This window comes from Gadus chalcogrammus, chromosome 12 (assembly GCF_026213295.1).
Source record: "Gadus chalcogrammus isolate NIFS_2021 chromosome 12, NIFS_Gcha_1.0, whole genome shotgun sequence".
NCBI lineage: Eukaryota > Metazoa > Chordata > Actinopteri > Gadiformes > Gadidae > Gadus > Gadus chalcogrammus.
The window spans coordinates 23556973-23568969 of NC_079423.1; the positions used below are offsets into that span (position 1 = coordinate 23556973).

The following is an 11997-nucleotide window of genomic DNA, read 5'->3' on the forward strand; positions in this document are numbered from 1 at the left end:
TATTTCGGGACTAATCGGATTATTCCTGTTAGTCGGGGATGTTATGTTTTTAGTTGGCGCTCTCGAAAACAGGTTTTGGGGGATAACATTTGAACGGTGGGACGTCATCACACAAAATTTTCCAGGGTTGGTCAGTCTTGCGTGCTGAACGTAGTGACGAAATTTGAAAGCCTTGCGTGGTTTTCGAGGAAATCGCTGTGTTTCAATCTTCCCGTGTTTCAATCGATCCGGCTCTCCCCTACTTTGTTTGCTTGTTGGGAAAACAAAATAATATGTTGCCTTTAATTTCTGGGGCACTCCTACACAGTGTATGTTAAATCCAAACAGGCTTTCCCTCACCTCGTTCTCAGATGTTCTCATCTCACGAGAGCGGTGCCTGGAGTCGGTTGCTTCAAATCTGTTGGTATTGGGAAGAGAGAGGGTGGGACTTCCAGGGACTGGTCACTGTTCACAGCTCAGATCTTTCATTGCGTTTTGGGAGTAGGAGGGACAAGAACTGACCATGACTCTCAGAAGAGTCTCTGCTGAAGTCCGCATTTTCATTGGTTTTTAAAAGACTGACTGAATATTCTCAACGTTCAATGATAAGGTTACAATTATAAATCTTCAAGCGTTTTAGATAGATTTAGTTGCATCGGGGCGCCGCACTAGAGGGGGCGCCAAAGCAATAGTAAAATTATTTGAGTCTGCATTTTCTGTATTTAACCGCGTTTGTGTAAATGATATGATGATCAATAACAGAGGAACGTCAGGGCGCCCCCCGCTCCATCGCCTCCCTCCACCCTCCTCCTTGTCCCACACGGCGCACCAGTGCGCGCCCCCTCGAGCACGCGCTGGAGGCGAGCGTCAGAGTGTTTTCATTTGAATTGTTTTGTCATCTGACAGGGACGCGGGAAGTGGGGGTGCTTAGGGTGCTGCAGCACCCCCCCCCCTTGCGGCCCCTGGCTGTAACTGCAAGTGAGAAAGTTTTCTGAACAAATCAATCAATTTTTTTTGTATAATTTTATCATGCAACATGATTTTTCATTAAATTATTGACATCCACCCTTTTTATGATATTTATCATATTATCATTTTATTTTATTTAGAACATTGTCTGTGTAGGCTGACGTGGGCTATGACGCACAACGCAGAACTGTCCATGGATGAATATGGTACTATGCTGATTTTACGTAAGCATGTTGGTGTTCAACATCTGTTGTAGTAAACATTCTAAAACTGGTGTAAAATCTTGCTGCCATATTAATAGACACGTTGAATGTTGTCGTTTTGATTCTGGAATCCCGCACGTAAACTGGTTGGCAAAAAAAGAGCAAAGACGGACGGTTCATTTGACGGAGAAACCGTCACTTTCCTCATATCTGACAACTCGTAACTCTGGATGAAAATTAACGCTTTCTTTTATCGTCACTTTCCTTTGTAAACCTTGAAATAACCTCCTGAATCCTTGTTATAACGTTGTGTATAATCCCGGACCGCAACAACTTGTCGGCATGTTGATAGTGTGTCAAATTCAGCACAGTATCAGCTGAGTTGACTCTAATTTCCACATTGTTTACTTGCTAACGTTTGTGAATAACAGTGGCTAGTTGGCAGAACTCTTTTTTCACACCAGTAGAGGGTTTATCAGAAGCGGAGCCCTGAATGTGACGTCACCCGTCATCTCGTCTCTGTAAACAATGGATGTTGCGCAGCCTTTATTATGACGTCATTATATAGACTCTCTCTCAGCACCCCCCCTTCGGCCTGACTTCCCGCGTCCCTGTCATCTGATGACCGTTACCTAAATATGGAAAGGCAGAGAAGAAAGCTCTCGGGGTCACAAAATAGAAAAAGAGTGCAGGGATGAAAGAAAGCTTTTCAAAATGGTTGAAAGACAGTCGTTTTTATGTCAGTGTTTCAAGAGGAGGCTTGTAAATATTCAGGTTAGCTAAATATACTACTAGTAAAACGACAGGTTACTGTTGTCTTGCAACTGTGTACTGATCAACAGATCATGAAAAGAAAAATAAAGGGACTTGTTTGTGGTTATTTTGTTTTGCTTCAATCTCTATGGCAGTCTTGTTTTTATGTAAATAGACCCAGTAAAAACGGAGTTATAAAGTTGATACTGATAAAGTGGAAAGATTCCAATACATCTCCATCAACAACCACAAATCCCACACCATCCTTGTCTCACACGGAGTCCCCTAAGGCTCAGTGCTTGGCCCCATCCTCTTCATCCTCTACATCAGGGGTCACCAACACAGTGCCCGCGGGCACCATGACGCCTGCAAGGACCACATGAGGCGCCCGCAGGCCTGTTCTAAAAATAGCACTACTCATTCTTGAACAACTCTTTCCCACCTTTTTTAAGTCATTGTTGATAATTATTGTGGGAAATCATTAACATGACTTAATTAATTAACATGTCTTCACATAGATGAGTATCATTAATCATTAATAGTAATATATAACTAAAGGCAAACTGAGCAAATTTGTTATTTCAGAAGAGTATATAGTATGTATAGAACTGGGTGCCCTTCGTATGACTCAGTGCCTATGAAGTAGCTCTCAGGTTCAAAAAGGTTGGTGACCCCTGCTCTACATGCTCCCACTAGGTCACATCATCCGCCGCCATGGTCTTCAATTTCAATGTTACGCCGACGATACCCAACTATACATCACCACCACAGCCATTACTCCTGCCATCCTATCCACTCACACCAACTGTCTCACGGACATCAAAACCTGGATTGACCACAACTTCCTCAAACTCAACTGCAATAAAACTGAAATTATCATCTTCGGCTCAAAAACCATCATCCCCACCTCCCAGAACTTCCCACTTTGCATCGATGGTCACTCTGTCACTCCCTCCCCCCTGGTCAGAAACCTCGGCATCATCATGGACCCCACGCTCTCCTTCAAGTCACACTTAAACAGCGTCAGGAAAACATCCTTCTTCCACCTCCGCAAAATTGCACGCCTTCGACCCACCCTTTCATCCTCAGCTGCCGAAACACTAATCCACGCCTTCATCACTTGCAGACTCGATTATTGCAATAGCATTCAGTATGGCCTCCCCTCCACTCTTCTTCAAAAATTAAAATACGTTCAAAACTCTGCTGCCCGACTGCGTACTAACTCCCCCTCCAGAGAACACATTACTCCCACCTTCCGTCAACTTCATCAATTTCAAGATTCTCGTACATAACAGATCTCCTCCATCGCCACTCCTCTACTCGCCGCCTATGCTCCGCTGATGCCAACCTTCTCACCTCCATCACCAAGACCAAGTATCGCACCCTGGGGGACAGAGTCTTCGCCATCGCCGCCCCTACCCTCTGGAACGCCCTCCTTCTGGCCATCCGAAACTCTGATACACTCTTTTCATTCAAAAGTCAACTTAAAACCTATCTCTTCAGGACCACCTACAACATCTGACAAATCATCCTCCGCCATCTTCCACTCTCTCCCGCTCTCTTAATGTGTTGCCTATTGTTGTGGTGTTGTTTATTTTTTTATTTTATTTTATTTCGCTTGTTTGATTGTCTGTACTGTCTGTCTGTATGTATTCCTTTCTTATTTGTCAAGCATCTTTGAGTACTTAGAAAAGCGCTATAAAAAACGGATCAATTATTATTATTATCCAAAAATATAATTTTCCTGTGCTTAAAAGTAGGATGATTCGAATGTGGCGGCCATTAGTCTACAAAGGTAAGGAAAATAAAGCCCCGATAGGGCGAACAGGACACCGCCGGAAGTTGTGAAGGCCCATGCAAGTGAACGGAGAGTTACATGGCATTGAGAAGAGCCGTGTAATAATTAAAAATAATATACATTTTAAACTCCCATTTTACATTTGTTTGGTTTTGGGTCCAACGTGTTCACAGTAGTTTAACATACATCTATTGATGCACTTAGACACATCATCAGTGATGGAACCTGTGGTCATTGGGTGTTTCGGGTCTCGCAGCATCATACACCCTCAACCAGGCGACCCAGCCGGGATTGATCAAGTCCCAACTTGTGTCTAAGTAGCATGGACCCACGGATCGCCCCTCTTGATCCACAGCCATCTAGAGGCCTTCTCAGCTGCCTCTGTGGTGGTTTTGATGGCCTTTCTCTGACGTGCACCTGTGACTCCAAGCATGCTGTATGCTTTGCAGAGAGATCGCGCTGCAAAGCCTCTACAGCCCACCTCTATTGGCACACACCGGGCACGCCACCCCGTCTGCGGCACTCCTCCACTAAGTTGGCATACTTGGCACGCTTCCTCTCATTTGCCTCTTCCATGCGCTCCTCCCAGGGAACTGTCAGCTCCAGTAGGACCACCTGTTTGGTTGAATCTGAGAACAGAACTATGTCTGGTCTCAGGGTGGTTTCCACGATGTGCTCTGGGAATCTGAGCTGCTTTCCCAGGTCGGCCTTCATCTGCCAGTCCGGTGCGGTTCCAAGGAGTCCCGCTGCCCCCCTTGGCTTGGGCTTAGGCTTCTCCTCTGCTCGAATGAAAGCAATCGCCTGCCTTGCTGGTCGGAGAGGCTTGTTCTGGGTGATGCTGGTGAAGATGGTTTCTGCTATCGCCTTCAGCACCTGGTCGTGGCGCCAAGTGTAGCGTCCTTCTCCCAGGGCTTTGGAGCAACAGCTGAGGATGTGCTCTAGCGTTCCCCTTCTGAGGCACAAAGGACATGATGGTGCGTCAAACTTGCCCCAGCAGAAGAGGTTGGATGGGCTGGGTAAGACGTCATAGACGGACGCAATCAGGAACTTGATCCGGTAAGGCTCAGCTTACCAAAGCTCAGACCAGGAGATTTTGCGGTCCACTGCCTGTTCCCATCTCGTCCATGCGCCTTGCTGTCGCATCCCCACCATCTGGCTAGCACGCAGTTCCTCCACGCCAGTTATCACTTCCTCTTTGACCAATCGGCGTCTGTCTTTGCCCAGGGCTTTGTCGTAGCGTGTGGTTGCAACGCTACCAAGCCCTGCTCGTCCAGATGCCACTGGGCCGACCAGCACGCTGTGATGCAAGCGTGACTCCGCCTGCTCGACTGCTTCCTGCGCCCTCCACTTCCTTCCAGTCCTGACTTCGATGCCAGCCTGGGAGACCTTTGGATCACTGGATTCCCTGTACTGCAGCACCTCTCTTGCACGGGTTACCATGAACTCCTCATTCAGGCTGCTAATGGGGAGCTTCAGTTTGTTGTTGTGCCCGTATAGAGCGATGCTACTCAGGCTTCGTGGCAGGCCCAGCCATCTACGGAGGTAACGGCTGATCCTCCTCTCGAAGCCTGTACTGTTGTTATTGGAAACTCGTACACAAGCAGGGGCCACAGAATCCTGGGGAGAACACCGTGCTGGTAAATCCAGGCCTTGAATTTACCAGGCAGACCCGACTTGTCCACTGCTGTCAGCCACGCCTCCAGCTCCCGATTTGTGGCCTTGATGGATGCAGCGTCCTTCAGGGTGCAATCAAAGGTCTTTCCGAGGCTCTTGATGGGTTTCTCGTGACTGATAGAATCTGGGTGCCGTCCAGAGAGAAGCGGAACTTGTCAGTCACTTTCCCTCTCTTGAGCACCAGGGACCTAGATTTTGCAGGCTTGAAACACATCCGAGCCCAGGTGATGATCTTCTCCAAGCCCTGAAGGATCCATCGGCACCCCGGCACTGACGTCGTCGTTACTGTCAGGTCGTCCAAAAAAGGCTCTGATGGGGGGCTGGCGGACTCCAGACTTGGTGAGCGGAACTCTGCACTCGACTTCTGCTGACTTGACCAGCATGTTCATGGCCAAGGCAAAGAGAATCACTGAAATAGTGCATCCAGTGATGATCCCTTTCTCCAGCCGATGCCACTCAGATGTGACTGTCCCAGAGGTGACTCTCAGCTTGAAACTCTTGTAATAGTCCAAGATAAGGTCCCTAATTTTACCTGGGACATGGTGCCGGTCCAGTGCTGTTTCCACTAGCTTATGAGGAATGGATCCATAAGCGTTGGTGATATCGAGCCACAGCACTGCTAAGTCTCCTTTCCCTTCTCTTGCCTCTCTGATGAACTGCGTGACCACACCTGTATGTTCGAGGCATCCTGGCACCTTTGGGATTCCGCCCTTCTGTACAGAGGTGTCGATGTACTCGTTCTTCAGGAGGAACTCCGTCAACCGACGGGATAGGAGGGCGAAGAATATCTTCCCCTCAACGCTGAGCAGCGAGATCGTTCTGAACTGCTCGATGTTCTTAGCATTCTCCTCCTTGGTAATCCAGACACGTTCTGCAAATCTCCATTGTTGGGCTACCTTTCCCCTCCTCCAGATAACCCTCAGGATCTTCCACAGCCGGTGAAGGAGTCTGGGACACCTCTTGGATAGTTTGTAGGGCACGCCGCTTGGTCCAGGGGCTGAACTGGCTCTGGCTGCCTTGACAACTTCCTGAATCTCCTTCCAACTGGGCTCCTTGCTGTTGAAGTCTGTGGTGGGTCCTGGGGGGTCTATCAAAGATCTGTAGGTACCTAGGTCTTCCTCCCAAGCAGCATCACTGTATGTGTTGCACAGATGGTTGTCGATCTCCTCTTTGGGACAAACAAGGTTTCCACTTCGTTTTTGCCCAAGCAACTGCTTGGTGACTCCAAAGGGGTTTGCGATGAAGGCAGACCGCCTCTTGGCCCTCTCTTTCCCCCGCCGTCTGTGCCATTCTGCCCTTCGAAGAGTAGTGAGCTTCTTCCTGAGGATGCCGCGAAGTTCTGATAGTGCATCCCTTTCCTCTTCTCGCGCTACCTTGTACTGCCGCTTCAGGACCCGCAGCTCCTGCCTTAACTGGCTGATCTTCTCTTCCCTATGGTTGTTCATGTAGGGGGTCTTGGTACCCAACTTCTCCACTGTACCAAACCTCTCGACAGCAAGGCTGATGATGATGGTTGCCATGGTGTTGAGCTTCCCGTCTGTGTCGCCCTTGGCTGCTGATTCTAGGATCGTATCCACATCATCATCGAACTGGAGCCACTGTCCCTCCTTACTGGCCGGAGGCCACTTGACCCGACGATGTTCGGTTACTCTGCCTGGGTCTGGGGCTACTGGTACTTGAAGGTTCCGAGCACTGTGGGGTGACTCCGGGCCTGGCTCCTCCTGCGTCTCATCAGGGGTGATCCCTGTGCGCTGTATCAGTTGCTCAAGGCATTGACACAATTTATTGACATAAAAATAATATACATTTTAAACTCCCTTTTTACATTTGTTTGGTTTTGGGTCCAACGTGTTCACATAGTATGTATCCGATAAGGATATAATTTAAAACTAGAAAATCTGTTTTTTTTTATGTGGTTTGACTGTATATTTTAAACCTCCTAAATACAAAGTTCATATCATTCAGGGCTGAGGAAGGAGAGAATGCAGAGAAGAAGAGAGAGAAAGAATCAGGACAGACAGGGGAAGGCAACAGGTTGGTCTAATATTAGGTGGAAGTATAGGAACAGCCACTTGATACCAAGTGATTAATTTCTAAATATTATTTATATTGGAAAATTGCAATAGCAAGATGTGTAATTTATTCAAAGCAATTAAATAATGGTTGTTTGACTATATGACTCAGTGGATAAGAACACAGGCAAGGAGTGAGGGAGACAACCATGAGGTCGATGATGGCATCTGCTATAGAGGAGACCAATGATGACATCAGGTAGGAATAATTAAACTAGTGAGGCCATAAAAACCTAAATTCCCATTGTTTTTATTTCTGCTGACCAACCTATTCACTCTGTCCTTTGGGGAAAATAAGTGCAGGCAGACGTGGTGCCTGCTATTTGTCTGCATACCCCCCAGGCAGTTGCGCTCCTGATGGTTCGAGGTTGTCTTGGCCCTGGTAAACTTGCTCAAATCTTGGAACTAATGTAATAGAGCTACAGCTATTATATCAACCTTCTCTATAACATTCCTTGAATTTGTTCCCATTAATCTCAAACAAAAGGGGTAGCCCATATTGAATGTGTCATGAACACATTTTGAAAATCATCTGGCTTTCTATTGCTAACATGCTTGTGTAAACGCAACCCTGCTTTACTACTACTTTATTGCCTGTACCTACTTTATAGCCCGTTAAAAGGTCACGCTTCTTGAATCAACGCAATAACTATATTGCATGTGCTTGGTATTTTTTTCTTCATTAGGCTTGTCATACTGTCATACTGTTGTGCATGGATTATCCAAGATGAAACACTACTTTATATTTTGACATGTAGTTCGTACTGCAGCTAACCTTACAACGTACGTACTGTTGCACACAGTATGCATACAATTGGAACGTACAACAGGTGATGTCGATTCACACATCTGCCTCCCTCATATCTTCTACTGTGTGCGGAGAGGATAGTGGGGCAGAATAGCCCAAAAAGCATGCTTGCTTGCATCCTGCGACACGCGACTGGATGTAATACAACAACATTTTTGCATACTACATTTTCCATGCTATGTATTGGGACATACTCAATATTTTTCCGGCATACTAAATAGTATGGTAGTAGGGTTTTGGAATACAGGGTGAGTCATAACATGAAGAAGGGTACCACTATCGGCCCCTAGACGCGGTATCATGCATAACTGTTCGTTCACACCAAAAGCTGTAGATGCAAATTCTCCGAATAGCTCAAAACGCAACGCTGTCCAAAAATATTTACAGCTCATATCGCTCTTGCGATTTTGCTTTTCATTTTAAAGGAGCCGCGCTTTTTGCCTACACGCTCGTAGTTGAGGCAAGTGCTGCTGCTGATGCCGAGTCACAAAAACACAAGATAGTCATGCGTTTGGTCAATAGAAAATAATACTATACATGAAACGCTGAATAACTAATTATTGGAGCAATTGCCTGTATGCTAGATCATAGCTTAGTTGATCGCTATCGTGTGTGCGTGTGCGTGTGCGTGTAGTATTGTGTATTATGGAAAAGATCCGCTCAAGGGGAGCATTTGTGACAGGCAGACACACGGCAAACTGACAAATTAGAAATAGATTTGTGTGCGGTATCTCCCTGCTTCTGAAATGCGCGCACATCTCCACCCAACGTTCGTCCGCTGGTTTCCATCAGCATTCCACTGTGCGACCATCCATTTTGCGTAATGCGGATTGCGTAGGCCCTCATACATTGTTGAAATCATATGCTGGATGCTTTATTCTTTCAATGTGTTTTTTAGTTAATGATCGGGCTATAATAAGACCACGTTAGCTATGTAATCGCGGACAAATGCGATGCCCTGCAGGCTGCAATAGCCGCGATTATTCTCTCAAGCACCATGATGAAGGAACAAATGTGTGGTAGGAACTAGGAACTAAAGTTCTCGCGTATGTTTACTGGGGCCCACGCCGGTGAGAGACATCTACATTCCGATTGGCTGGCGGTCATTTACAGCTGAAACGCTACTATCTCATTTTCATAGAGTTGCGCTGTTTTCAACTCTCATTTACAGCTTTGCAGCTTTAAAGCTATCGCTCAAGCGTTTTATCGCTCCTATCGCTTTATCGCTCATGTCTAATAGAAAGTGAATGGGCGTTTATCGCTTTAAACGCTTTACAGCTTTTGGTGTGAACGCACAGGAACTACTTCCGGGGAACACGTAAGGTGTGATATAATAGTAAACAGAGGGACAAAGAGGTGATAGTAACTAGCAGCCTTTCCAGACACCTTGTTTTTGCTAGTAAAATCACGTCAACAGTAGCCGCATGTTTCCTTTTGTCCAAAAGCCTGACTATTGTTTGTTGTTAATATTTTTAGCGATGTTTGCTCGAGGGGGGTGTCTCTCTTGGCTCGCAAGGGACGGTTGCCGAAGGTCTGCATATATGTTATGTTATGTAATATAGTTGAATGTTCTAACAGTCTGCATGTTTTAATTACTGTTACGTTTGTTATATGAGCTACTCATATCGACTTGGTACGTGTGGCCTGTGGTATATTATTATATTATTCTCTTGAATGACCCACGGCGCACACAGGTGGACAATTTTAGTTTAAAATCAACCACTAATCCTGACTAAGCACATTATACATAGTCAAACTGCACCTGCCCATATACTGACCAACATATATTGCAAAATCAAATGTTTATGTTAAAACGATCTGTCCATATAATCATGGAGGCAATGATTCCCAGACTAAAGGTTTCCGGATGGTGTTCAGTATTATTTTAAATCAATGATCCGTGTCTTACTATTATGTCTTTAAGTTTCGAAGGTCAATTGCTATTAAGAATGATTGCTGAGTGGCTTGAGACAAATCATGTTGAAACTTTTGAAAACATCGACAGTGTAGTAAGCTGTAGTGAATGGTGAACGTATTTGTTTTTCAGAATGGGGAATTTCACATCCTCATCTGCTAGTTTGCCTGGCCCAGGATGTTCACAATACGTCCAGGTGAGATGTTTTTGACTGTTGTGGTATTTCCATTAGGGTATATTCTTAAGCTGTCCTAACAAACCACCTTGGTTCATGTTCATTAGCTGAAACTGTATTTTGGGATGAAGTTGTGAGAAATGCCTTTCTATACGTTTCCAAGATTTAAAATGGCTTTGCTTTTCAATCAATTTGCTTTGAGTGTGCAATCTTAACAATATAAGGTCTGAACAAGGGCATACTAACTAGGACAATTCAGATTTGTTTTATACATTTATTTTAACCAGGTTTTTTTTGGTCATTTCAGGAGGTTGTGTCACATAACTGTATTGTGATATTTTCCAAGACGACCTGCCCATATTGTAGGATGGCCAAAAATGTGTTTAATGAAATCGGTGCAAATTACAAAGTGATTGAGCTGGATGAGCATGATGATGGGAGAAGAGTTCAAGAGGCCTTAGCTCAGATGACTGGGGCCAGAACGGTAAGAAGGCAGCCGTGCCTCCATTATCAATAATAAAGTTACATTTTACTTAGCTCTACTTAGCTATACTTATGGCAAACTAAGGTTGTACGTATATTGAAGTGCATGTCTATATGGCTCTAGGCAGGGCTTACAAACAGATCTATAGAAAATTATAATGTGTTATTAAAACCCTAATATCATTTCCTAATTCAACCTCATACCGCACTGTCCATATTATTTCCATATGCTGGCAGAATATTGTCTTCTGCTGCTGTTCTTTATTGCACATACATTGTAATGTACATTGTAAATACTGAGAGAGAGAAATTGAATCTATCGTATCCACATTGTTCTGTCCACTTAGGCTGCTAAAACACTTTTCCCTCCGAGAGTAATACAATGTTATCCATAAGGAGTGTCAATTGATGCATGAAACATCGTGGCAATACTCATTTCAAACTCATTGAAACAAAAGTGGTTTCAAAAGAGTTGTAATTTCTTTAGGTTCCAAGGGTCTTCATCAATGGGAACTGCATTGGAGGTGGTTCGGATACCCAGCAGCTCCACCAGCAGGGGAAGCTACTGCCCCTCATCGAACAGTGTGCTCCCTGCTGTATGTCCTCTGAAGGCTTGGGCAGCGGCCATTTTGAAGCGACTAAATGACTAACCGTTCTTGCAGTTTTATCCGGAACTCTATTTATTGAATGTTATTTTGATTGTACTTTGAACATAGTACATTGCTTAAGTATTACCATGTTATTTGTTTATAGCAATATATTGAATACTTGATGTTACGTTACCATTTTATCCGTCATATCTATGGTCGTACAGTCTTATTAAAGCTGCCATGTTTTAAATAATTACGCAACGTTTTAATTTATAGCATACTGATGCTACATGTCATTACGCAGGATCATGTTTGCAATATTCCTACATATTTGACTGGAGCTAAAGTGGAGTAATAAATGCACCTATACAAAAATGTGCAATTAAAGGAGCTCTTGTTTACCCCTCTGGTTTATGATTGATGACTTGGAACAACATAACCTGCCTATATTATGCATTCATTACTGCACCATTGTATTAATTGTTTGACATGTATTCTGAAAATATTCCATTCGTATGGTGGGGACCTTACATTATGATTCAAATTAAATTACATTCGAAAACAAGAAAATAGTAATA

The 11997-nt window shown here is 44.7% G+C and overlaps 1 protein-coding gene and 1 pseudogene across 7 annotated transcripts; one reads left to right on the forward strand and one right to left on the reverse strand.

Moving 5' to 3' along the window:
* Positions 1–4048: 4048 nt before the first annotated feature.
* Positions 4049–7644, reverse strand: LOC130392765 (uncharacterized; annotated as a pseudogene).
* Positions 7645–9333: 1689 nt separating this feature from the next.
* glrx2 (glutaredoxin 2) lies at positions 9334–11982 on the forward strand. 7 transcript variants are annotated; one of them, XM_056603405.1, is made up of 5 exons: positions 9336–9612; positions 9733–9787; positions 10304–10367; positions 10654–10830; positions 11317–11982. In XM_056603405.1, the coding sequence occupies exons 2-5, from the start codon at positions 9735–9737 to the stop codon at positions 11473–11475; spliced, it is 453 nt and encodes a 150-aa protein (XP_056459380.1). In that variant the 5' UTR covers positions 9336–9612; positions 9733–9734; the 3' UTR covers positions 11476–11982. The 7 variants fall into 7 exon arrangements, with proteins under 7 accessions (XP_056459378.1, XP_056459380.1, XP_056459379.1 ...); XM_056603404.1 differs by having other exon boundaries at positions 9336–9579; XM_056603406.1 differs by having other exon boundaries at positions 9557–9574.
* Positions 11983–11997: the final 15 nt, after the last annotated feature.

What these genes read in the sequence shown, in the direction of transcription:
- glrx2 (XM_056603402.1), top strand. Translation starts at nt 9,681, where the DNA reads ATGTTTCCTTTTGTCCAAAAGCCTGACTATTGTTTGTTGTTAATATTT. An exon ending in GCAAGGGACGGTTGCCGAAG is followed by an intron (nt 9,788 to 10,303) that starts GTCTGCATATAT and finishes TTTGTTTTTCAG; the next exon opens with AATGGGGAATTTCACATCCT. An exon ending in GATGTTCACAATACGTCCAG is followed by an intron (nt 10,368 to 10,653) that starts GTGAGATGTTTT and finishes TGGTCATTTCAG; the next exon opens with GAGGTTGTGTCACATAACTG.